The 27,723-nt window shown below is 35.1% G+C and overlaps 1 protein-coding gene across 2 annotated transcripts in view; it reads right to left on the bottom strand.

Moving 5' to 3' along the window:
- Positions 1 to 1,575: 1,575 nt before the first annotated feature.
- The window catches only part of LOC121331169 (E3 ubiquitin-protein ligase COP1-like), a 27,203-nt gene continuing 1,055 nt past the window's right edge, over positions 1,576 to 27,723 (bottom strand). Inside the window, exons 2-20 of one of the 2 annotated variants that reach the window (XM_041278390.1) lie at positions 26,047 to 26,106; positions 25,288 to 25,385; positions 24,370 to 24,434; positions 23,080 to 23,199; positions 22,931 to 22,999; positions 20,938 to 20,997; positions 18,610 to 18,701; positions 18,014 to 18,068; positions 17,376 to 17,490; positions 16,514 to 16,649; positions 14,562 to 14,705; positions 12,933 to 13,041; positions 12,698 to 12,779; positions 12,247 to 12,363; positions 9,614 to 9,731; positions 9,208 to 9,332; positions 7,430 to 7,590; positions 3,163 to 3,207; positions 1,576 to 1,840 (exon numbers count right to left, since the gene is read on the bottom strand). In XM_041278390.1, coding sequence (XP_041134324.1) covers positions 1,823 to 1,840; positions 3,163 to 3,207; positions 7,430 to 7,590; positions 9,208 to 9,332; positions 9,614 to 9,731; positions 12,247 to 12,363; positions 12,698 to 12,779; positions 12,933 to 13,041; positions 14,562 to 14,705; positions 16,514 to 16,649; positions 17,376 to 17,490; positions 18,014 to 18,068; positions 18,610 to 18,701; positions 20,938 to 20,997; positions 22,931 to 22,999; positions 23,080 to 23,199; positions 24,370 to 24,434; positions 25,288 to 25,385; positions 26,047 to 26,106 — 1,789 coding nt within the window. In that variant the 3' untranslated portion in view covers positions 1,576 to 1,822. Of the gene's footprint in view, positions 1,841 to 3,162; positions 3,208 to 7,429; positions 7,591 to 9,207; positions 9,333 to 9,613; positions 9,732 to 12,246; positions 12,364 to 12,697; positions 12,780 to 12,932; positions 13,042 to 14,561; positions 14,706 to 16,513; positions 16,650 to 17,375; positions 17,491 to 18,013; positions 18,072 to 18,609; positions 18,702 to 20,937; positions 20,998 to 22,930; positions 23,000 to 23,079; positions 23,200 to 24,369; positions 24,435 to 25,287; positions 25,386 to 26,046; positions 26,107 to 27,723 lie in introns of both variants that reach the window. The other variant, XM_041278389.1, reaches the window with a different exon arrangement.

The raw sequence follows: 27,723 nt of genomic DNA, 5'->3' as shown, positions 1-27,723 counted from the left end.
ACACTGCAGAATTAATTTTGCTGAATTCTGCTATAGAAAACTCACCCCACACAAAACATGTTTTGTGCACTGCTCCAGACAGCAATTGACAATATCGGTCTATTTTACCCCTCTGGTTGAATTTAACGATACTTCAACACTTAAATTAAATCAGAATGTCTGCTATTACAGACAGTCGTCATTGATTTTTAAACCTGACACTGTTTTAGAGTAATCTGCTCCAGTCCCTGTAAAAGCCCAGTGATTCGGATTTAAAATGAATCAAGGCTGTCTCAATTCACCATGCTGGTATATATTTATATTTCTGTAAATTAATTTGGACACCTTTTTGAATGTTGCATCAAAACAGGACCCCTACATACAGACAAAAACAAAGCCTCCCTGAAGTGCAGTAAAATGAGATTACAGCTCTGATAAACAAGGAAATTAGATTTAAAAAAAAAAACAAACCTATCTATCTATCTATCTATCTATCTATCTATCTATCTAATGGTTTCAGAAATATGGTTACTAAGGAACCAATTTGTAACCATTTTATTGGAAAACAACCAATCCAATACCTATTCAAGAGAATGATAGAATACATCTGCGTAATATATGCAAAATAAACCATACCAGCGTGCAATCTACCATGAGAACATCTTACAACTTAAAACTTTAATATGTTACTGACATGTTCAATTAGCAGTTCTTATTTAACCCTGCAGTGAGGACAAATGTCCAACAAAAAAGGGTTTTGTACAGTTGTGTACAGAATAAGACCGCAAGATCAGTTTCCGAGTATCATCCAGACAGTGAGTGCAATTCATATTAGGTCACAGATCAAACGAAAGGCAGCCTTTAAATTTTCAAGTTTCTGTACAATTTTAAATATGAAGTCTGGATCTCAAAGTGTTTGAGATATGAGCAATTAAAAAAGTAGCAGCAGATTTACAAAAAAACAAACTCCCATCACGAGGATGTTAAATTATACAGCATGCACTTGTATGTGCAAAACTGAAATCAAAGCAGTGTCGACGGCAAACCTGACAACTTGATTCGCACAGTATACTATGCTTTTCTAAGACACACAATAAAAAATGTGTTATTTCTATATATATATATATATATATATATATATATATATATATATATATATATATATATATATATATATATATATATATATATATATACACACACACACACACAGCTTGAAATGAACAATATGCTGCCAAAAAACTTTCTAAATATTTGTGGTTGGTTGCACACCTCAAATGGCATAGTTTGGATTGAGTTTTACCTTTGTCTTCAAACCCAGCTGAACTTTAAAATGAAAATAAATTCGTCTTTTGTTTTTGTGTGCAAGTGTGTTGCACATTCTAGGCTATTCTGATATTACCCCGAAATTACTGTCATAGAAGAAAAACACTTACCAGCAAATATATATTAATCTAATCCATATTCATCATAAAGTAGTGCTACTCTCCTGCCATTTAACTCTGATTTGCATGTATTCATTTATTTATTTATTTTTGAAATTCCAAATTCTGAACACAGCTATTTGTTAAGCCAGTATGAGTCTGCCTTCTGATAAAAAGTGTAACTTAATAAACTTTATTCAAAAAAGAAATGTTGATAACATTTGCACAGAACTTTTGTCCCCATGCTTAAGTCCATAAAAGTCCACATCAGGCCACAATCTTTCTTCTTTACACAAGTGATTTGCTGATAAAAATTGAGAGACATAAAAAGTTCAGAAACAAACTGCCTAGTCCTTTGGAAATGTTCTTGAGTGCTGTTGGGTGATGTTTATGGTAGCCACGTTCTGGTAGATCTCATTTCATACAAGCTCCAGTACCTGAAACATGACACAATGCTTATTAAAAAAAAAAAAAAGCACACAACACCTTGCAGTGTAGAATGAAAAAAGTAAATAATCTATAACTAAATAAGTAACTACTGTAATGTTTAATTTATAGATCATTGTAAAAATTCAGATCATCAAAACATAAATATAAGTAGGGAAAATATAAACACAACTGAATCTAGCCACAGCAGACATGCATAGCCTTCAAGCACTTCTTTTAAACATATTGTTGAATAGAATAGCTAGATTTAAACCCAATGAAATCTGCCATGGAGCAAGTCATTGACCAAAAGCTACAAATCAACCAATGTATGCCATCTACAAATGCATTAGTGCTGGAATAAAGAAACTATGGGAGTAGAACATTATCCACCGGTTTTAAAAAGTAAATGAATATCAGCACCCCAAGAAACTTGGATATTTTGTAATGAAGTATTCTTAAATGTTTGCAAAATCACAGGAACTTCATATAAAAGGGTTATATAAAAGAATAGAGAAATAACGGCAATGTAAAATTACCTTTTGACATTTAGAAATATACATCCCGATCTTAAAAATAAAGTAACATTAACCTCGGCATTTATTTCCCTGCCAATTTTGCCCACCGGTAATGATATTTAACAATGTCTGTGAGCAAACCATATTGAACAATGTGTGTTTAAATCAAGCGCTGAACCGTCTTGCAGCTTAAATTTGTTTTCCTCAGTTTCTATTAACCAAACTGCTTAGGTCTATTTTACATTTGTTATTTGCTCCACAAAGTCAACCGATAATTAATGTCCAGGGAATGCAAAAATAAATCACAGGCAGAGTTGTTTAACATTATTAACTACCATTGTTTCAGAACATTAGAAAGCACAATGCTACTTACCTCAATGGAGCTGTGCTTAGAAACCAATAGCAAATCACCCTTATCAACCCCAAAGCTCCTTACACTTTATATAATCAATTGTTTAGATTTTTCTTGTTATTGGAGATAGGTATAACTGATTTATAACCCTGAAGATGGGTATTCTGCCAATTATTCCAGCAATTGCATTTTTGATATGCATTGTGAAATGAATACCATTGCTGGGATATAATCACAATAAAAATTGTCATTTGTATACCATATTAATGCTCTAAATAGTTCTGGGAGCATTACATTTAATTAGTCTAATCTAATGAAGACACAGGCACACTATCATTTACTTCCTTGCTAGACCTTTAAGAATTATTGTTATTATTATTATTATTATTATTATTATTATTATTATTATTATTATTATTAATCCTGCCCACCTACAGCTTTGTTTAGAAAATTAATTCCTCACCTTGATTGTGCCTTGGCTGTTGGCTGCGATCAACACATTGGACTCCTGAGAAATAAACAGAATACTTGACAATTAGATAAAAAATAAAAAAAAGTTACTTAATTAAATCCCAACTCCTGTTGTCAGAAAAAGTTCACAGTAATAAACACCGCTTGATATCAAAGTTCAGAACAGAAATATAAAAACAGTTGCCAAAGGCACTAGGAGGTTAAATAACTGTTGAGTAAACAGCAGCTACAAATGTGATATTCTGGACTCCCCTTCTGACTGGCAGCTGTTTGTTATCAAAATGGTTTCCCTCACAATACTTTTCAAATACACTGTGCACATTGTCCTTTTGTTACTCAGTAAATTAGCATGCCTGCTGTACCTTGCCGATTGTGAACTGGTGTCTCTCAAGAAAGCCATTACTAATTTTGTCAAAGACTATTTTTTTCTGTTCTCTTTTGTAAGAGCCTTTACATTTAAATATATCTTATATATCATATAAGTGGACTGACCAAAGGGATTTTTGTGAAAAAGGTTATCAAAATAAAATGAAGATGAAGCTCTCGTATGGGATGGCACTGCATAGGGGGATTAGTGTTGATGTAATTCATATGTGGAAATGGGTTTGTTTTGTGTGCCTTTTGGAGTTGTTTTGTTTGATTAAATTATTGTTTACAGACGGTCGCTCAAGTGAGACTTGCTGCCTGCTAGGTTTGGTTGAGAGGAAGGGCAGCGAGTGATTGGCTGTGCCCTTCCTCAATCAGCAGGTTGGCGGGTCTCGACTGAGTGTCCGTCAGCATAAAAACATCCGGTGGGAATCATTCTGGGCGACTGCTAAGCCATGCTACACAGGAGGGCGAATTGTGTATGCTCAGTAAGAGAGCGTCCTCTCTGCAGGCGAACTACAGTAGTGTAGCAGGTTCCTGGAGCGGGACGCCTCGTTCATCAAGGCTAGCGCTTGCCCTGTGTGGCACCTTTTATTTGTAGTTCTTGTACTGCGTTTTATTTTGCCTTTTGTACAGTCTGCTGTATATGTCCTCTGTGCATTTCCATCGCTAGTAGCTACACATGACTCGTTTGTTTGTTTTCTTTTGTCTTCAAAAATCCTGCACGCCTGAGCTGGTGTTTCAACTCCAACTTCCACGTCTCTCTCTTTTGTATATCAGTGGTGACCCACGCACATGACAGGAGTACCTTGTCACAGGATTATATGTAAGAAGCAATCTCTGCTCTACTGAATATAAACAATTAAAAATACTTCTCACTACCCGCTTCCTTCAAGTTCATCAATATAATTCTAGTAAGCAGAATTTGTTTTCTAGGTTTTGGGCAAGGATTAAAAATTGAGACTGAAGGCAAGTATAGTACGTTATTGCAATAAAGGCATGCTTACAGGTTGCGTGTTAACCAAGTGAGAATAGGGCCCTTTGAAAGTGTGGTGCAGGTAAGTAAGTAATTACTTATCTGGTGACGGCAGACTTAATTGTATTACTTTCACTTGCTTGGATTAGCAAAACGACAACACAAGTTTATTTTAAAGCCAGAGAAAAAACTTATGACAAATATAATGGAAACAGCAAATTAATTTTAAGCTCCAGAACATAAAAAGTTAACTGCATGGACTAGTCTATTCCACTAATGTAACTCATTGCTACCTAACCCCCAGCATTGCTGCAGAAGGCAGTCTTTAACGGTATACGAGGGCAACACGTTGGATTGGTCATGTTTTCATTGTTCAAAAAGGCAATACAACAAAACATTTTAAAATCAACAGTTATTGGTGACGATTAGCGTGACATGCACTAAGCACACTAGTAACCACTATGACAACTGAAACATGATCATTTATCATGGTGGAATCATTTCAGTTTAAATGTGAACAGGATGTACAGTAACCCACCACTGTCGTCTTGGAAACCTACAAAGTGATTCAAGAACTGGGCATATGTACTCTGTGTGATTTGAAAGCTTAAAATACAATTCAAAATGTTACTTGGCTGAGTGAGCTCAGAAAAGAAAGACAGGAATTAATCTCATTTTTTTTGGAATCGCCAACAACAAAGATGTTTTTATCCAATACAGAGAACCAGATGCATTAAACAGGTACTCTTTGCAAATGTATTCAAATTTAATGTAATTGTTTAACTATGTAGGATAAACTGAGAACAGGTTCTCATTTACAGCACAGACCTAGGGAATAGGAAAGAGAACGGTATGCTTAAACTGTTAAAAATAAGAACATTTAAGGGTAACATTTCTATAACCTTAAATGTTTGCACACATCAATAGGTAGCACATTGAACTTTGCTGCTTCTACTGTTGCTGAAAGACAATTAACCACTAATCATAGATTAAATTATGTGGCACAGACTACCAGCCACTGTTGGTATGCTTGAGTTATTTTCTTTCTAATTGCAACACTTGTCACATTTTTTAGAATCATTATGTTAGATTTGCATATATGCACAAATTTGTGCAGCTTGGCATGGCACTTGTATTGGTTTAGGCAATACACAAGCATGGACCGGTTAATATAGCACAGGGGAAGCTCTTTTTTTAAAGAAAGAATGCATACTTTATAAAAACAGCACATTTAGGTGTGGACTAAGGCAGTAGCGTACAATCAGCTATAACTCATTTTACAATAAAGAAACTCAAAACTTAGACATACAAACACCTCCTTATAACCTCATATATTCAAAAACTTGATGAAGAATGTCTGAACCAACTTATATTACAATTTGATAAGCTGTTCTTTGTATATATATGGGAATTTCCCCTAACAGGTTATACTATTGAGAACTATGCAGGCAACCATAATTAAGCAAAGAAAATGCAAGTAAACAATATATAATAAATATACAGTATATATTATTTTAATACAGATATTAGCAAATAATCCTGTTAGGAATTCATGGTTAGTTTTGTGATATGGAATTCTCTTTATTAAGGATACAAGACCTCACCATGAAACTTTAATTGTTAAAATGAGGTAGTATATTATTTAACAAATTGAACATTGGGGGATTTCACTTTTGTAAATTTATAAACGTGTGATTCTCACTTAATTATGTATTACAGATTTCAGTTAATGAACCATTAGCACTTCATAAATATATCATGCAAATGGTGGTACGAGATACATTGAACACTATCTCTAGAGGCAAAAAATGACCATATCAAGATTCATGAAATTTAGGTTATAACAATTATTTAATGCTATAATGCCTAACCCTTCCATATTCATATTCCATATTTTGTCCAAAGCAAAACAGCTCCTGCACATTGCCAGGGATAATGGATGATGGTTATCTGTAGTATTTTCTGATAGAATCAATCTGTTACAGTGCTGACCGACGGATTCATGAGAAGCGTATAGTGCAGACTATAATTATGTTTACAAAGGTCCATGCCTTTCAAAGGGTTAAGTCTCAAGTTAATCCTCTACACCACTGTTTTCCAAGAGTAATAATTCACTTCTGTAACAAATGGACACCTAAGCTTGGTAATTCTGTCAAAGGTAATGTACGTTAATAAGGCTATTGTTGGATTTCAAGTATTAAAACAAATCCTATAACTACAGAGTCAATTTTATATGTCCCATTGTATCAAGAGGGGTTATTAATAGCTAGTATGACCAGGATCTGGGTGATAAATTCATAATTTGCTGGTCTCTGTGCTTTGTGAAACAGATACATTTTAAATTTCCAACCCCCCCCCCCAAAAAAAATATATATTCACTTCTGTCATTCAAACTGCAGTGAAAACATACAGGCAGCTCCATTTACAAAATGTCTACATGCAATGAAATGCAAATCTTTGTTGGAGTGAAGAAAAACCTTGAGGTATTTTTTTTATTATTATTATTGAATAGTTGTATCAACAAAGAAAACAAACTATCTTCCTGCATTTAATTTGCATTTAGTCCAAAGTTATGAGAAAGCCAATGTTTACAACGTGCCTCACTGAACACTTAAAAGATTTGAAACACATACACAAGGATAATTTGCATAATCCCATTTTGGAGAACTCATTTGAATTAAAAACACATTCAAATCCTACAACTGTATAAACCAGAAATGGAACCATAGATCATATTACTGCTGTTATACCAATCAGTTTCTTTAGGATCTGTGGCTGCCATTTTGCTTATTAGGGCAACAAAACATTATGTTTTTATTTTATTTTATTTTCAAGCACTCCAATGTTTATTTTGTTATCTGACACCCATTTTTAAAGACAGTCTTTCTCTTGCAGAATATCCAGCAGTAGGTCTTACCCCATCAGGCAACGCCCTCCAGCACACAGCACTGACAAACTCATTAGTGTCATCCTCCTTTTTGTCTTTATCCAGTACACTTTTCACTGTATCAAATTTAAACGTCAACAGTGTCTTTGAGAGGCCCTTATAATACAGGTAAAGGGAGTTGTTTTCACTTCCTAAGGAGAAGAAACAGCAATTAGGGTAAAGAGCATACAATAGCAACACTGTCCAACTGTAACATTTCCTTATAAATCTAAAATTATATACATTGAAAAACACTGGATAATCGATTACATAATTACATTTTTGTAACGTACAGTTAATAACATTAAGTTTATCAACAAAACTGTATCAAACGCCCTGTCTTGCCATTTACAGTAGTCCAAAACAAGGACAATTAAACGCAAATACAGTATATAGTCTAGCTAAGTGCATGTTTTTTCAGCCATTTCCCAGTAGTTTGTGCTTTTTTTGGCGTTTTAAAATGACCTGTTAAACCTGGGAATAATACTTGCATAATAATAAATGCATTTTTCAAACTGAGCTGAGTGCTCCATCTGCGATTCCTATTTGATGGTCACAACTTTAAATGTTTGTTTTTTTTTTTTTTTTTTTTTTTTTTTGTCATTGGAATTAAGACTGTTAGTCCAATAATGTATTGTTTTCAAACATTAGAAAAACAGTCATATTCATGTTTGAGCAGAAGGAGGGCCAAGGTGAGTGGGGATTGGGGGGGCTTTTTACATTTTGCACTAGGTAATATCATAGTGTATAAAAAAAGTTAGAAAGACCTCAACAATCACAGAGCAACAAATAACTAAACTCATCACAGCCGTGAGAAGACAGTAGTCCAAAACAAGGACAACTAAACGCAAATACAGTACATAGTCTAGCTAAGTGCATGTTTTTGTCCCCCCCCCCCCCCCCCCCCCCCGAAAATTTTTTTTTGTCCATTATAGTTAAATTTATTTCTGACAGAAATTAAGTTTTTTTGGTTTTTTTAAAAACATAACAGTACTCTCTGGAACCGGACCCTTGATATTTGTATCCGGTTTGTCAGTTCAAAGGTACCCAATTTCCAAAGGAACCGGTTCACACATCTCTAAATAAAAAAAAAATGTTATGCCAGTACTCCTACAATACCACAGGGAAATCTATATTACAGTTAATTACAAAAATTTGTCGGCAGTGCAATCTATATTTGTTGAAACGATTATATTTTGTGTGCCTAATTAAATCGGGCAGGTCACTGGTTCTGACAAGGTTACACGGATTTGGTCTTTCTTTTAAAGACATGTATGTCAAGTAGGAAAAACAGGTTTCACTACAGTAATTGAACAGCACTCCTGGTAGCTAGAACATGAAGTGACCATGCAATTAGAAATGTATGGTTTTTAAAATGATTGTAGGATTAGTAACATGAATCAAGACAATTCACTCCCTGATGCTTTATGGTAGGAACAGTGCATCTAAACAGCATGTGTTAATCATACACAATATGTACAAATACACAGTAGCGAGAATATAAAAGCTCTGGTTAGAAAATAAATCCCAATAAAATAATCCAAGAGAATTCATATTGAGCAGTTGCCATTACTTTCTCATTGTGAACATCACGAAATTGGCTTTCGACCAGGAAAGGCTACAGGGTACAGCTGTCATCTAAACAATGTCAGCGATTCATTATCTGCATTTACATACAGTACATATAGTTTAATCACTATATTTCAAACTAAAACAATCTTAGGAAAAAAAAAAAAAAACATCCTTCGACACAGACAACACAAACATACCGCATGCAACATAATCTCCATTGGATGCCAGACCAACAAAGTTTTTCTCGTTGATGTGACCCTTAAATGAACGTAAGCAGTGGGGCTTGTTTACGTTCCATAGCTTCAACTGGCTGTCTGTAGATCTGCAAGGAAAAATAAATAAATCACCACCACTGTGAAGTGATCTAGGAAAAAAATAAGCTCCACTCAACACAGCAGACGAGTTAATTTAATTTGTGTACTTAACAAGTTCCCCATTGTTAAGTAAAATTACTATTCATATGCAAGTATAAAATACAGATAGGGTTACTGTTGGCACAGATAATTGGGAAACCATACAACTCAATGTACAGTATAAATAGCAAATTCTTTAAAACTACTGCCTGTGTGGTTTGTTTTAGACAGATAACATTTTAAAACTTACGCAGATACAATTTCCTCTCCATTGACAAACTTGGCATATGAGACTGCCTTCCGGTGGCCCTTGAATACCATGATAGGCTGTTTCGTGTTTCGAAGATCATAGTAGTGAACACAGTGATCTACAGAAAGTAGAACATAAGTTATTTTGTCTTTGGGACAGCGTATCTACCCATTACACTGGCAACAATTACTTGGTTAACACATTTCAGACTAAAGAAACAGCACTGTATAGTGGGCTGTCAATCTACTTACATTTATACTTTATATAATTGTTATTTGTTTTAGGACAGCTGAACCTTCCCAAACTGAACCATGGCAAATTACTATATTGATTAGGGTTGGTATTGCTTAGTAATAACCAATGTGTTATAGCACCCTCTGGATATGTGAACTTGATCAACAAACCGTGTTATTCTATGTACCAACTCTGGAGCTTAGCCACAACCATACCGTTATTTCAGTTGCTCGTTTAACATCAGCAAAAAAAAAAAAAAAAAAAGTAGTATGATCAATCTGTTATAATAAAAATAGCTTGTTATAAAATATTTATTGCTTTAGCAGCTGAAGCTTTGACAATTTAACAGATTTTTAAACCATGTTCTACACATTTGTAAGCAGCAATTTAGTCAGTCTTGCAAATTTAAAGTCTACTGCCAGCAGTTTTATTGATTAGCTGCTAACAGCTAGTGACAGATGACTTTGAATTGCACTATTCATGTGAAGCAGACAGCGAGTTCCACTAGGGCATCTTCAATAACCATAGCAAAAAAAAAATTAAACCTTTTAAACCAAGCCTAATTTTGCCTTGTTTTGCCTATTTGTATGTTATCCCTTCTAACTCCTGTTACGTAAGGATTACAAGCAACACACATCAAATGAAGGGCCACAAAACTATCTTTCTTCACTGACAAACACACAGTTATATATATATATATATATATATATATATATATATATATATATATATATATATATATATATATATATATATATATATATATATATAAAATCTTTGCTCCCAAAAAACAAACACGCATAACAAATGATTCTCATTTATTTTGTTACGCACTGCGAACAAAAGACATCAACAACAAAATTATTCTGCAAAATGAAACTTTTGTTGCTTCTGAACACAAGTGCCAAATTTGGCATGAAACAGACAAACAATAACAAAGTTATGGCACTAGGAACCTGGACAAATATTTTCGTTTTTTTATGTGGATGTGTTTCTACCCATTACAGTTTTTAAGTTAAGAGACACTTTAACACACCTACCAATTTGATGCGCAATACAGCTCTGTACTAGCAAATGTATTGGATGGTGAGCTTCTGTAGAAACATCACATCCAGGGCATGTGTTGAGTCTTTGGAAAGCCCAAAGCCTGCGGAAAAGCTGCATCATCGATAAGCTCTAAAACGGTACTTTCCATGCAGGTATCTATTATGGTTCTGGAGATAATCTCTCGAATGTCGGGCCCAGTATAATATTCTCATGTTCTCATATATTACTAAAACCGTTTACATAAGCGCACTGGTAAATCCATCTGAGTTTCATATGCGAGCACGAGGATGACGGGAAATGTAGTCCATGCAGGTACATGGGAAACCATCTTGAGGCAGGGAATGCAATTCAAAAGTTTAAATAAGTGCTCAAAATGGAAAAAAAAAATTACACACACCTTACGTAAACAGTTGTAGCAACACATGGGAACATGCAACACAATAAAATAAAAAGGTTTTCAGGTACCCTTTAGCTGAACTGTTACTAAATGCCACCCCCGCTCAAATAGGAATGTATTTTTGATTTATGCGCTACATTATTATTTTTTAATCTAAGCTCCTTAAATTTAATGCAGATAGAAGTGGTCAGAAATAATTCCCAACCCACAGCTGCGTGGTTCATATATCCAATGTATGTCAGACAAAGAAAAATAAAGTGTTTATTTTATTTTAGAGTCCTAAACAGATAACTTGATTGTATTTTGTATTAGATGTACCATATAATAAGGTATTTATGTGTCTTGGGTTATAAACTGTGAATTGTAATGGACAACAGAAAACTTTTTTTGTAAAAGTGTAACTATAATAAACTATTATTAATAGCCAATAACAATGGTATTCTCTATCTTACAGTATCATGCGGTATTGCTGTCTACAAATATTAAATTTACAGTGAAAGGATGAATTATTACATTCAAGTAAAATAATCAAATTATAGTAATGAAAAGCACACAGAATAGAGTGGTAAAACTGACATTGTTTATTGAGATTATGGAGGTGGCTATGTAAATCAATGCATAAAACAACGAGTAAAAATCACACATGGGAAGAAAATGACAACTTTAAAGACAATGCATGCTGATAAAACATAAACAAAGATGATATTGACAGGCAGTAGTTATGTCAGATACTGTGAGTTCACTACCTGTTTCTCACAGTAGGCATTTCTGTAGAAAATGTGCTCAAACATGTGTCAAATTATATTTAAATGGCAAACTTTGTTAGTGCTTTTCTGTAAAATTTGTGAATTGTTTTGTCACTTTTAGATATCCAAGAAAAAAAAAAACAATTAAAAAAAGAAAGATTTAAGACGGCATTCAAAAATATGAAGGCTTCTTAAATTTAGAAACCTACCTGCACAGCCAAAAGCAAGGTGGTAACGTGATGTGGGACTGAATTTCACACAGCACACATTTGCTTTTGCCTCAATGCTAGCTACTGAGTTGTCCAGGTTTGTAGACCATAATTTCACTGAAAAATAAAAATAAAAAAAGAAATTGAAGTTAAACATTTAAAACCAAAGAACAAGGCAGGAAAAGTGTTTTGATCTGTCGTTCCAAGAATGGCATAAACCTAAAGATTAGACACACTTTAATTGGGATTGCAGGCACATGTCATGTCTTTAGAAAAATAAAATCCCAGTCAAACCAATTAAATATACCTACACTTTAAAACTACCTGGAAAAGCTTTCCTTCCCTATAAATACTCTCTGGATTGTTGTCTGATTTATTCTGTGCAAATGAATGCATGTTTAGTTTTAGAGCACGACCTGATTTTTCAGACCTGACCCTCTCTCTTCCATACCTTTTGCATCATCAGAGCCTGAAGCCAAGAGCTTAGGATCCATTAGATTAAAGTCGACACTCCAGCATCTTTTCTCATGCTCCTGTGAAGTAAAATGCATAGACGTCTGCATTTATGACACCAAAATGTATGCACTACTAACAGTGCTTTTAAAATGGACTGACAGTAGTGTGCAACATTGTTAATTTAGGATGTAAAGGTTACCTTACCAGATTAAAATACACCCGTCCCTTACCTGGTAGACCTTTGATCTCTGTCCAGTGAAGCCATCCCACAGGATAACTGTGCCTTCGTAGTCACTGCTGGCTAACAGGTTCTTGTGGTAGCTACTCCAGCTGATACAGCTGAGGAAATAGAGAAGAAAAAAAACAAAACATACAAGCAGCTCATCAGGACTATCAAATGTATTGTGATACCTACTGTTACACCCCTAAAAGAAAGTGTTAGTTGGACCCTTTAGTTATTAACTTGCAAGTCAGTCCTCAGCCAAAAACACTCCTGAAGCCCCATGAACACCAAATGAAATAAACACATAGTAGCAATTTAAATATTGCAAGGACTGTCGCAAGTCCTGCCCTGAGATTTCGTATTTGAAAACAAGCTATAGGGTCCGAGCTGAAACAGGTTGTCAAACTGAGGAACATCAACTGATGCCATTAAAAGCTCTTAAACATCTTGAATGTAAATCAACATGCTGTAGACAGGACCTATCTGACAGGTCATATCTGATAACATAGATGTGTGCTATACTGCATGTGATGCTTACTTTGATATACCTTAAACGCGTATTCACACTGGACATAATGCTATTTATCCTATGATAATTATATTTCAGCTGCAACACCACCTCTCTCACCAGTACCCTAGCTGTCACGCGACAAAAATCGCAAAAATAGACATAAATCCTATTTTATTCACATCGATTCAGTGTCGCCCCATCGCATCATAGGCAGTGTGAATGGTTTGTATCAAAACTACATGTTTTATTTTTTGTCATGGACCGGTGTCACTGGGCACATTCACTTTTCGCATCGTGTCCAGTGTGAATAGGCTCTTAATGTTCAATTTCCAGATTCTGATACTCAGCAACATGTACTACAGAATACCCTAACCAAGATTCAAAGGAGGAGGTGGGCCCTGCTGCTGGCCAAAAAGCACTTCCAGGTGTCCCTGGTGTGTTGAAGTATTTAACACTATTAGTTTTTACCACGATGGACTCAGCTTGCAGTTTGTGAGCCCAGTCCAGCCTGAAATTACAGCCATTGGACAGATGCTGTAATATTGTAGCTGAATACTAATTTTCCTTTACTGTACCTCTTTCTTCAATATCCTTTTTCCAACCTTATATATCTCCATATTTGTAAACTCCACACACTGGAAGAGATACTTCCCTATCCAAACGAGCAAACTATCATGATATGCAGAATTTATTTTAGTGTTTATGAACATAAAAGAATTGGCAACGACTACTTGGTTATTATACTTGAGGACTAAAGAAACATCACTGTATAGTGGGCTGTCAATCTATTTACATTTATACTTCATATAATTGTTATTTGTTTTAGTACAGCTGAACCCTTCCAAACTAATGTTATAGGCCCTGAACCATGGCAAATTACTATATTGATCAGGTTTGTTATTGCTTAGTAATAACTAATGTGTTTTAGCACACTCTGGATACATGAACTTGATCATCAAACCGTGTTATTCTATGTACCAACTCTGGAGCTTAGCCACAACCATACCGTTATTTCAGTTGCTCGTTTAACATCAGCAAAAAAAAAAAAAAAAAAAAGTAGTATGATCAATCTGTTATAATAAAAATAGCTTGTTATAAAATATTTATTGCTGAAAAAAGAATTACCTGATTTTGGAGTTACAGGTCATCTCATTGACAGGATAATGAATGTCCACTGCATCCTGGATCACGGTTCCATACTCAAATACTTTAATTTTCTTTGTAACGCCGGCAATGGCGAAATAATCACAGTCGCGGTCAAATTCAATACTGAAACAAAAGAAAAGTAACTGTTTTGATGTCAAAGACTGAAATTACAATTTTTTTTTTTTTTTTTTTTTTTTTTTTTTAAGGTAATTCGATTCAGCACGTCCACTGGAATTTTACTTGAATTGTTGAACACACACCAAACATGACATTATGCAAGGCAATCAATCCCAACCGCTGAGGATTTTTTCTGCTGATACTGGCGATTTGTAACTTGTTGTGTCTTTCATTTAAACAACTAGATTTACATAATCCAGAGTTAACAGGAACTGTTTTCCACTGATCAGATAGAACGCAAGAATTTCTAAGAGATTAAATAAATAAATAAATAAACTGCTGGTATTTCAAAACTGAAGTGCAGTCAACATAATACAGATTATGTACTGTGTATATAGCAAGATTGACCTCTATGTGGAGATATTAGTCTTACACTATAAAAGTTCAGAAATGTACAGTGTAAATTTTATACTCTCACTCCATCATCCAAGGTTTTTAAAAAATAACTGTAAAAAAAATAAATTGGCATTTTATATGCCTTCAAATATAAATGAGAATTCAAATGGGTTTCTCACTTTGATATACAACCGCAATTCTAGATTCTGGTACTATTAGATTCCAACATTCAAAAGAAATGATATGACAAGCATAGTTTGCGAATACATTTTATAATTCAGTCACGCTTTTTTTATTGGTATTCAAAAAATTGAATAATTTATTGCTATGAAGTTCAAATGACAAAGAAATGTCTATAACAAACACTATGCCAGGCATCTTGAACTTAAATAAATCGTTAATATTTATTTTTTGCTGGATTGCGTTTTGTTTCACAAGGTTAATGTTTTTTATGTTGTAAACATTTTAAATGCCCCACAATTATGCTAAGATACAGTGCAGTCAGGCTATCCTGGATTACTTCTAATAACCTTGCTGAATAGAGAGTGAATACATGCGTTTCCGAAGAGCTTCACAAATACTGCCTTTTGATTCTGTGCATCCAAAAAGTTTTAAGAATGACCGTTTGGTATTCTGTCCTAAACCAGCAGTTTGTCAGTCCCAAACTGTTGTGACAGATTAGATATTAAATAAATCAGGAGGAACATTATTTGTTAATCAGATTGTCCTGTCTTTTATTGCAACTGTGGTACCACTACGTACAGCAAAAATTGCAAAGAGGTATTTGAGCTGAAACCTTCAGACATGAGGGGTATAGTTTAAAAAAAAAAAAAGAAAAAAAAAGGTTGAAAACTACCGAACTTGAGCATGGCATTACACACACGGCTGGCGAGTTCTTAAATTGTACTGTCGAAAGGTATTGTGGGTCGTTGTCTTCTTAAGTCTTGCCCTGCACAAGAGTCTCGTGATTCTTTCAATTTTACCCATTTAAAAAACACTGCCCTTTTGGCATTGTTTATTAGTAGGCAAGAAGGTGTATTCAATGGCATACTATAGTAACATACAGTGTTGGTGCCACTAATAGAATAAAGCAGTCTATACTGTAGGTGTAAACCTTGACCAATTAACAGAATCAGCTTGAGTCAGGTGAACCTTTAACAGCTAGCTAATAAGTCACAATGCTGTAAGAGAAGGAAACTCTGCCACCTTCCAATTCAAATAAATAAAACAAGGACATTGTGGTGGTCCAAATCTTCTTCAAATTAATTTAAGAAAACAATGTTTTATGGAAAATGGATTACTTCATAAAATAACATTTAATAGGTCTTTTGGATAGCAATTAATGGTGAATCTTTAGACTCTGTATAATAGATATTAAAACAGTGCTTTGTTTGTTTTTTTTGTTTGTTTTTTTTTACCTGGAGACAATACTGGAACCATTGTAGAGATCACTGGCATAGGATAGTGTGGCTAGAGGTCTGACTGAATTGTAGCGTGTGAATTTAGAAAGACACTCCATAAAATCATCCAACTGGTTGGCAGTCCTGCTTTCATCTCGAAGAATGGAAAGGGTAAAAGGTTATTTGTAGTGTACATGATACAGGACGTGACAGTGTGAAAAAGCACCCTTTTTCTACAGGACTGGTTGCGCGGGCTGTTAATACACAAGTCTTTCACCTTCAGAGGCCTGGTTGGGAATCCAGGTAAGGTCACAAGTGGGATAAGCATGTGCTTTCATTATTATCTAAATTAATTCTCTCAAGGACTAACAATACAATAAATATTATAAAATAAAATATGCTTATAAAAACAGGTTGTTATCCAATGCCTCAATTTCCATAATTCACAAGCATGATCCAGTATTCCATTTAAAATTTACAATAAATTCGATTTCTCTTGAATGTGAATAAAAAAATATATATATTAGCGACTGAAACCTGAAAACGTGTCATATATATTATCTTATATATATATAGAATGACTTGAAAAGTCGCTTTTCAGCTATATATACACACATACAACTACATGTATTTTGTACATGTAACAAATGTTGAAAGATCTCTGCTTGGGACGAAAAACACATTGGACAATTTAGTTACCATACTTTTCTTTCTTCTGCTATATCAATTGTGTATCTCATGAAACAGTTAAACTTTTCTACAGGGATCACACTGATATGAATTAAAAAGGAAAATAAAAATGGAATATTATTTACAATTACAATTCTGTATTTCGGCATTTTTACAGAGAAAACTGATTAAGAAGCTCCTGCTTTCTTACCAGTTATCCGAGACATCCGGTTAGAAAAGTAACACTGTTCTAAATCCTCAAAGTGTGCTGTGAGTCTTTTCCGTCGAGATGCAAGTGTACTGTTGTACCAAGTCTGCCTCTTTCCCTGCAAGGGTAAAACATGTTTATGGTAAATATCCACTCAGCAAATCCTTTTCTAATTAAACATTTTCCCAACGTTGTTTCTCATAGGAAGATTCTTGTGAAGTAAACCAAAACCAACCAGAAATTCAGTCACTGTAACAATAGATAATGACACACACACACCCTGGTTGTTAAGTACTGCATATATGAAGTATGTATCGCTAACAGTTTTCAAAATATGGCATGGTGTTCCAAAAAGGGGACACACATTGGGAAAAAAAAATCAACAAACAAAACATAGAATAAAAGCTGCATACCAAATTTTACAACATAACCTGCCATTTCCTCAATTCATTTGAAATCGTCCCATGTAAAATTTGTAATTTAGAAATAGAGAATCTTACAATTTCAGAGCAAGATTAAGTCTACAGTGTTTTATCATCTAAAATGGATAAATGCCAAGACCCATGTGCTTTCTGTAGCTTAACTTCCCAAAGTGGTCATCTATTTTTATATAAACCATAGTGCAGCTCAGCAATAGTTACCTGTGAGCTTCCACTGAACCCTGGTGGCTGGCTGTACTCTGTGGAGTCTATGATACTGCTGAAATAAAGAACAAGATCATTAAATATCATCAAAACTGACACAAAGCACACAACTAGTATGAAGAGAGGTACAAATTGCCTACATATCAGAAAACTAAATACATTTGTATTACTAAATCTGAAAAAGAAAGTGTACTAATGTATTCACAACATTCAGATATAATTACATGTACTTTTAAAAAATGTTTACAAAAATAAACATTTTTAACATCTTTCAGGAGAAAAGGGATAGCCAATGGTGCTGCAAGTTCATTTCCTTTTGTGAATTTTTGAATAATTAATGTCTTTTACGGCATCCTGTTCTGTTAAAAGCTTACTTTTACATAACTTGTAGGCAAGTCGTTTGTATATTGCACATTATGAATGATAAACCTAAAGTTCAAATGTGGATTATACTGACGAACATACATATTGGACAAATGTCCACATTTTTTTTGTTACATCCCACAGATAAAATCTGTTAATATACAAAGTAAAGGGTTTTTATTTATAAATGCAAAACCAGATTCTGACTATTAAGAGGAGATTCTCAATACCTGTATGAGGGAGAAGGGGCTTCAAACTGTGGAACAGTACTATCCAAATTATGGTCCAAATCACTACCAGGGGAGTACAACCCACTCATTTCCTAGAACAGACAAAGTAAAATCTTTAAATGTAATCACTATTGTTACTTACCTGCACATTACACAATATTTGTTTATACAAACATAATTTATGAATACTGTATTTGACAATGTGTCACTTTCAACCTGTGTACAATTTTATTTTTAATCACCCAGCAGGGGCTACTAACAGTGTATGAAATGAAGAAAATGGGGAAATAAAATAAACAAACATAGCCTTTATTTTGCTTCATTGAAATCACTATACAATTCTTACTGGGTAATACTTTACCATTAAAGAAAACTATGCAAGTAAAGTCAGGTTGAAAGACATACATACAGTGCCTACAGAAAGTCTGTACCCCCCTTGAACTTTTTTCACATTTTGTTGTGTCAGTACCTCAGAGTTTCATGCATTTAAATGATGATTATTTCCCCTCACTTATCTACACACCATACTCCACACTGTTAAAGGGGGGGGGGGGGGGGGGGGGGGCGAGTTTTTATTGAGAAAAAAATTATATATTAAAAGTCTCCAACCCCCTGAGTTAATACTAGGTGGAAGCACCTTTGGCAGCAATTACAGCTGCGAGTCTGTTGGAATAGGTCTCTACCAACTTTTCACGCCTAGAATTGGCAATATTTGACCAAAACTGTTCAACCTCTGTCAAGTTCCTTGGAGAGCTTTGATGGACAGCAATCTTCAAGTCATGCCACACATTTTCGATTGGATTTAGGTCGGGGCTCTGACTGGGCCACTCAAGGACATTTACCTTTTTGTTCCATAGCCACTCCAGTGTAGCTTTGGCTGTGTTCTTTGGATCGTTGTCATGCTGAAAGGTGAACTTCCGTCCCAGTTTCAGCTTTCTTGCAGAGGGCAGCAGGCTTTCCTCAAGGACTTCCCTCTACTTTGCTCCATTCATTTTCCCTTCTATCCTGACAACTGCCCCAGTCCCTGCCGATGAGAAACATCCCCATAACATGATGCTGCCACCACCATGCTTCACAGTAGGGATGGTGTTCTTTGGTTGATGCGCTGTGTTAGGTTTGCGCCAAACATAACGCTTTGCATTAAGGCCAAAAAGTTCCATTTTAGATTCGTCAGACCATAAAACTTTTTGCCACATGACTACAGAATCTCCCGAGTGCTTTTTTGCATACTTCAAAACCAGATTCAAGGTGGGCTTTCTTGAGTAATGGTTTCCTTCTTGCCACCCTACCACAGGCAAGATTTGTGGAGTGCTTGGGATATTGTTGTCACATGCACACTTTGACCAGTCTTGGCCATAAAAGCCTGCAGCTCTTGCAAAGTTGGTAGCCTCTCTGATCAATCTCCATTTTGCTCGGTCATCCAGTTTGGAGAGATGGCCGGATCTAGACAGGGCCTTGATGGTGTCATACACCTTTCACTTCCTAATAATCGTCTTGACCATGCTCCAAGGTATATTCAAGGCCTATGACATTTTTTTATACCCATCCCCTGATCTGTGCCTTTCAACAACTTTGTCCCAGAGTTCTTTTGAAAGCACCTTGGTGCTCATGGTTGAGTCTTTACTTTGAACTACCCAGCAGAGGGAACCTACAGGAACTGCTGCTATCCTGAAATCATGTGAATCACTACAATTTAACACAGATGGAGGCCACTTAACTTGGTGTGTGATTTTGAAGGCGATTGGTTACCCCTGAGCTCATTTTGGATTGCTATTACAAGGGAGGTGGACACTTATCCAACCAAGCTATTTCAGTTTATATTTTCTAAAATTTTTTACAAATTTCTAGAATATTTTTTTCACTTGGAAGTTGTGGGGTAGGATGTGTAGAGAAAAAAAAAAAAAAAAAAAAACTATTTTAATGCATTTTAAATTCCAGACTAAGGCAACAAAAGTTGAAAATTTTGAAAGGGGGTGTAGACTTTCTATAGGCACTGAACATATACACACACACACACACACACACACACACACACACACACACATACATATACATGTTTTGCACCAGTAAACCATTACAGTCATTTTGGATAATACATAACTAAACTAAGCTGTTTGCTGTTACTTTGTTTATGTAAAATTCTGTATTTAGGTGTTTGAGGAAATCTATTTCATGGCTGCAACATTAAATATATTCATAAAAAAAACAATGTTATTGCAGATTTCCGAACAAAAGAGAAACAAAAAAAATATAAACGAAGGCACTCTCCTACATATCAACATTGCAGACGAACAGATGACCAGATAAATCTGTTTTATTGTATCTCACCTCAACACGCTTGATATCTTCCTCCAAAAAGTTCAGCTCCTTTTGTAGTTGCTCCAGTTGCTATAGAAAGACCCCAAATAGAAGACAAACAGATTCACAATTTCACATCAATTACTTGGTTATTTCACACTACAGTATTTGCCTTTTTTCTTATTGGCACCCAAAACCTAAATTATTCAAGAGCAACCCCCATTTACACCTTGAAAGAAAACACTGCAAAAATCTATATTATTCTGAACCAGTAAAGTAAAATGTGAGCTACCAGAGACAGACGGGTCTATAAATATTTTCATTTTGTTCTGAAGATGGACAGATCTGACATTTAGGGCACTTTCACACCTAGCTCACTTGCAAGTGATTGGAATTGTGCTTCACTTGCAAAGAAAATTCAAGTTTGCTTCGATTAGTTTCACACCAGAAAAATTAAAGTGAACTTGAGTTTATTTTAAAGTGCATTCAAATGTGTCTGTTTGGTTCTTCCAGACTAGAGTTCTACTGGTTTCACATTGCACTTTTCCAAATGCAACCGGCTCTCTTGCGGATTACTAGAGCGGAAGTTCTCTCTAGAATTTAGCTATTATTGAGAATAATAATAATAATAATAATAATAATAATAATAATAATAATAATAATAATAATAATAATAATAATATAATAATGTATGCATGGCAGTGTGGTGAGCTACAGATGCAACAAGTTTACCAAACTCAGGAGGAGTTTGCAACAGTGATTAATGTCTCATCTATACAGTAATCACTGCTTTGTCTCAGCACAATGCTTTCCTGTGAGCGTATAAGGCACAATTATAATAAAGCCAGACGTAATACATGTGCTAAATAATTATTTAATTGTCATTTCATACTTTTCTTTGTTTGTGACAGTTTTGCTATTATGCTTAAAGAACACGCTTGATACAACAGTAATTCAATCTCAAACACTATTACCGTCATTTCATTGAATAGCCCCAGGTTGCGCCAGTTAGTAAATCAGCCCTATTGTATTTTTTTGTGATGTGCTGTTGTGTTAATGTGACACTATGACGTTCTTGTCTGGTGCGTGCTTGCTGAAGTATGGTCACTTCCACGAATTGCTTTCGATGTTTGGAGAGGTTCGTTTCCAAGTAAACTGGAACACATTTTGTTTCATATTGCAAAAAGTTAAAACGGAGCGAAGTGGCAAACGTACTGAGTGTCTTTCCAAGCAAACAGAGATCTCAATTTCAAGTGATCTCGGTTCACTTGGTTTGATGCATATCCTGGTGAGATTACATGGTTCTCAGAGGTTTCATATATCACTGCAAGGGAACCGAACCAAATTTCAATCCACGTTAAAGGGTGAAACGAACTACGTGTGAAACTGCCCTTAAAAAACAAAGTGTGTAAGTGTTGTTTTGACAATACTGTTTTCATTAGTGCCTTTGTTCCTCAATTACTGCTGGCAGTATAGCCATCCTGCTGCAAGTTGGAGGAGTTTTAGTGACAATTATGCCACTTTAGTGAATCATGTTGCTCAGGGGCTAATCATGTGTTAGCTTGTTTACTAATTTTTGAGCAGGTCCAAGCGATACCTTGCTGATACATTTATATTTAAACAATATAAATTTATCATGAAAAGTATCATACTTCCACAAAAACTATCCAATATGTTTGTATTAATTAATTAATTTGTTCTGCACCGTTGTTGGCAAGGCACATGCAATTTTTTCACTCAAATATTTGTTTAACAGTCAGAGTAAGAGATGTGATAGGAGTGAGTATATGACTAAAAATGACAATACACAAAAAAGTGATTATTTCCTGATGGAGCTAGCTTTATACAAAACAGGATACAAATAGATGAATCTTTGAACTTTGTGTTCCGGAATACCTAGGTTTAAGATGGCCCTTACAGCAGCCCAAATTTGATTAGCTAATGAGATTTAGTTTTACTGGTTTAATGGTGTAGTTAATATTTCTACCATAGGATGAAAAGGATGATAAAACTAATTTCACACCTCTCTCTTATTTCTTCTGGCTTCTTTTAGGAATTCCATTAAAATCTGGAGCTGGGCTGCTTGTGATTCCTTAAGAACAAACACAGGATAACTCAATTACAAATTAGCCACAAACATAAGCAAACAGTCAAGAGGCCTGTGTCACGTACCGCCTCAAGCTGTTTTTTTTTCTGTACTAGAAGCTCCAGCATGAAGTTAACATTGGCCAGGTCCAAGTTCTCTTGATCTGTACCAAGCACATCTTGGAAAACTTGCCACCGGTGCCCATTCTGGAAAAGATCAAAAAGAAAAAATATTTTATGGGAATTGTATTGCTGCTGTCATTAATTACAATGAGAACGGGTATGCAGGGGAACAGATGAATAGTTTAAAAAAAGTTGTGGGTTTTTTTTTTTGTTTAGTTTTTTATTAAACAGAGGAATAGCATTGGTTGAAACTACACCCATCAAGGGCTGATCTTTGGTAAAAGTCCAGCATTTCAGGAAAGGTGAGGGACAAATCAGCAACGTCTTTCAAACCTTGTTGTCAATCTTATCTACCATCAGGAACCACTGAACATTCAAATAATTTAGAAAAAGTTGATAGATTTCCAACCTGGAACACAAACTATTAGATTTTAAAATATAAAATATTTATATGAATGTAATATCAATTAAGTCTTTTTGTCCTGGAAAGTATATCTATCAGAAATCAGAGAACTGGTTCCCAGAAATGACACTGTGACCTGCTTAAGTAATTCCCCATTTATTTAAATAAGATCAACTAAGTTTGGAGTACGAAGGGCCTTTTAAGCTAGGTTCCACATTCAGTGGAGCAGGGAAACGAAAATATTCCCATTCATAAAGACAATGTGAACCCGGGATAAATGGCAGGGACCCAACATTTTTAGTCAAGCACTGCTGGCAGTGCAATCATAAATTCTCATTAGCAGCTAGCTTTTGTTGTCCAGTTATTTTGGCAGCATCTCTTGATTACTATTTAATTTCAGAATGAGGTGAATGTTTTAACATTATTTTCTATTTTGATTTAAAAAAAAAAAAAAACACACAACACAAGTGTTGGTCTGGAAGGTAGAATATTTAGCACCTGCTCTAAACTGGCTTAATAACGGCTCTACATTGGATGGCTTACTATTTAGGAAAAGGGGGGGGGGAGTAGTTACTGCAAAAGCTTTTTTCCACCCAAGAACATACCTCCTGCAGTACCAAGTCATTTTTATTTATGCAAACAGGTTAATACCTGTTATCCTATTAATTAGCATTATTATAAAATCAGTTATAGGCCCAAAATATAGGTGGAAGTACATTGGAATTCCTTTGATTCAAACTCCTCACAGCAAATGAACAGTTTGAATAAAGAGGTTCCAGTTTACCTCAGGATGGATAGATAAACAGGGTTCAGCTTTAAAATGAAAAAAAATACATTGTTTATACTCTTACCGGATGGTCCAGTTTCAGTCGTTTCTCATCCAACCTCTGCTTTTGTTTGAGGATTAGTTCATTCACTACAAAACACAGAAACAAGCCTGAACATCAGCACTGGATCGTAAGCATTAGTGCAACTAGAATTAAACATTACCAGCCATAAAATAAACATCCAAGCCTAAATAACAGTCAGATATTACTTAGTTTATTTTCTACAATTGCAATTTTCTTAAAGAAAAACATCGCCACCTAGTGCTTTGCGAAAACACTTCTGAGAACATATTTATACTGTGCTAACACTTATAACTTGGACCTGAACTGGCTCCGAGTCGATCAGATTCTTATCATTTCAGCCACCCTGACCCAAACTGCCTTTGGCCCAGTGTGCGTGGGCATAGCCCTTGAATCAGACCTTGAGTGAAGACATTTCTCCTCCCCAAAACACAGACAGAAGTGCATAAATCAACAACAAGCCTGTCATTTGTGTTATCTGTGTATTTCTACTTCAAGATTGTCGTGTCGTGCTGATTAATCTTATTTTGCCATCAGACATGGAGCGAAGCATTAAAAACCTGCATGGCAGACATGTAAAGAAACAGCTGTAACAGGCTTCACTTTCACATCAGTCTGACAGCACTTCTTATATGTAAATGTAAACAATAACTCCTGTTTATTTTCTTACCCATAATAGACTTATTTTTGCTATTCAACCAAAGCAACTAATTAGTTGAATAGCTTAAAAAAAAATAAAACAATTAATTGTGTACGTTCTGCCCTGTGAACTGGTTTATTTACCATATACTAACAATGCATCATGGTACTATTGACAATACAATAATTTAATAGTACCTTATTTTGACCAGTGAATTGATTTATTTTTAAATGCATGATTTAAAATGACTTGAGCCAAATTAAACTAGAACGAGAGTTTACCTAGAAAGTTAGGGTATAGCTGGTCCACATTGTCAATAATACAGTTACACTTTGGACATCTGTTGCTGTCTTCCAGACTCTGTCGAATACACTTGTAACTAAAAACAAACAGGAAAAAATAAATAAATAACTGACAAAAGGCAAACCAAATACTGACTTAACACACATCAAAATTGATCAATGTTAGTATTCACTGTACATTAGCAATACGCACTGCTACACAGAATAAACCCTATCAACTTTATGATTTTGCTGATCTATAGTTTAGGCTTATTCTGTTCCAAAGCTAAAAGCCTGATGAGACGTTTAGCGATTTCTAGATGAAAATGACCAGTTGAATTTTGTTATAAATTGTGCTGGGGGAGACCCAAGCCCCAAAACATGTATGTATTTTTTGCCCAGTAAGTTGTGTAATTGTAAAGTAACAGAGGATGATGAAATGCAAAAACGGAACACAAAACCATATACATTTGTGAAACTTGACCATGTTTCTTAAAGTTTCTCTGATGTCAAGAAAATTCTAAATGACCCAGCTCAGACTTATTTAAAACAGAATGGTTGAGGTGCATAAGTACAGAAATGTGGTTCCATTGGTTCCTAAGGAACGCCCCATCAAAATACGATAACTGGAAGGCATTGTCTATGCAGAATCCTGGGGTGAAAGAGCTGGTTCAAGTAAAATCTTAAGATGTTTTAAAATAGTAAGCCTTGTAATAAAACCAACTAGGTTGCAGCCTACTAGTGTTCAGGGTCACTTACCAGAAACTATGTCCACATTTTGTCATATGAGCTTCCTCGATCATCTCAAAACAGATTGGACTGAAAGACAAAAGGCGCAAAGAATTAGCAAATTATGAGCCAGCATTGAACATTTCAGTTCAGAGGTTCAAATAACTTTTCCTGACATTTTATGCACGTTTAATCTCACACAGGACTTTCTCAATCAACTAGCGTTACCAAAAGTTGTGTTTACTCTACATGACCACTTTTTAACTTTTAATTTGTAGTCAAGGAACATAAAAAAAAAACACATTTTAAAAAGGATTCGCAGTAGTTATAAACAAATTCTTGAAAACATTGATGAAAAGTAAACAGATAATAAACCAACATTTAGTACGTGCAAGGTGGATGTACAGTGCAATTCTCCTGATACTTCCAATACATATGCTAGTTATACAGTGCACTCCATTTATACGAATCACTGATATAACAATCAACCGCATATAGTGATCAAAACTACTGGGGCAAAATCATTCCTATACTAACCATGCTAAAATACTTGTAAAAATCAAGCAATCCGCTTAGAAGAATCATTTCGGATCAAACTGACTGCATGTAATATGGTACTGTATGCAATGACGTGTACAGCCAATAGCTATTTTTGAATTTTATCACATCTCGCATGGTAAGGCATGTATGCAGCGTAGCTCACGCAATGATGCAGGGAGCACTGAACAAGTTTGTAATCAGTCACTGCGCCACTGCATTGTGCAGGTATGTTTTTGCATTCTCTGTTAGTGAAAATGCGTTTTAATCAAGTGAATACACATTCATTGAATACATACTGAGTACAGCACTGTTACTGTGTGATATGCATGTAGAGGGACAGGGGTTATGGGGTAGCCGAGGGCAGTGTAAATGATCAGGCTGCATTCTTGATTTACACTTCTAAACCGGTATTGGTATTATTTTTCTAACAGTGAGGTGGGGAAACAACCGCTAATAAAACAAAACAAACTAAATAAACCTAGCTGTCAGCTGGAGCACTAACTAAACACACAGATGGACACAGTCTGGACCACAATGGATCCCCAGATTCTGATCCACTTTTTCACCATTTTTTTTTTTTTTTTTTTTTTTTTAGCGATCTCAGCATACTGGATTGAAATGGTAAAATCCTTGAGATTATTTATCTTGTAGTCTCAACATTTGCAAGTGTACTAATGTACATCCATTCGGGAACATTTACCAGAGAGTACAGTACTAAATGCCTAAAACTAAATACATTTTGTGAGTAACTTAAAGTCTGAATACCAAATCAACACACCTAAAGCTGGTGCTGTACATTCTACAAATCAAAGAACAGTCCAAACTGTTAACAAAGCACAAAAAAAAGTATGACCCAAAATATTATATGACATAAAACTATCACGTATAAAATGTAAATATTGGCAGCTACCACATTTGCATTAGTATCAAACTGTTCACAGGGACGCAAACTTTGCTTCTGTTGAAATCTAAGAGAGGCTATAGGAATCCTACGTGTGGCCTTGTCAATCTGCTCAACATAACGTTGACTATAAAATTACTTAATCACAGCACGAACTCAGCTTGCGAGACACTAGATGTGCAAGACAGTTAAGCTACCCGTGCCCCTCTGTTCATTTACTGTGTTGTTTGGTCTTTCTTATAAATGCATACTAGATGAAGTATAAA

This window comes from Polyodon spathula, chromosome 18, assembly GCF_017654505.1.
Source record: "Polyodon spathula isolate WHYD16114869_AA chromosome 18, ASM1765450v1, whole genome shotgun sequence".
Taxonomy (NCBI): Eukaryota; Metazoa; Chordata; class Actinopteri; order Acipenseriformes; family Polyodontidae; genus Polyodon; species Polyodon spathula.
The sequence above is the reverse complement of the archived record's forward strand: the minus strand, read 5'-3'. Positions and strand labels throughout refer to the sequence as shown.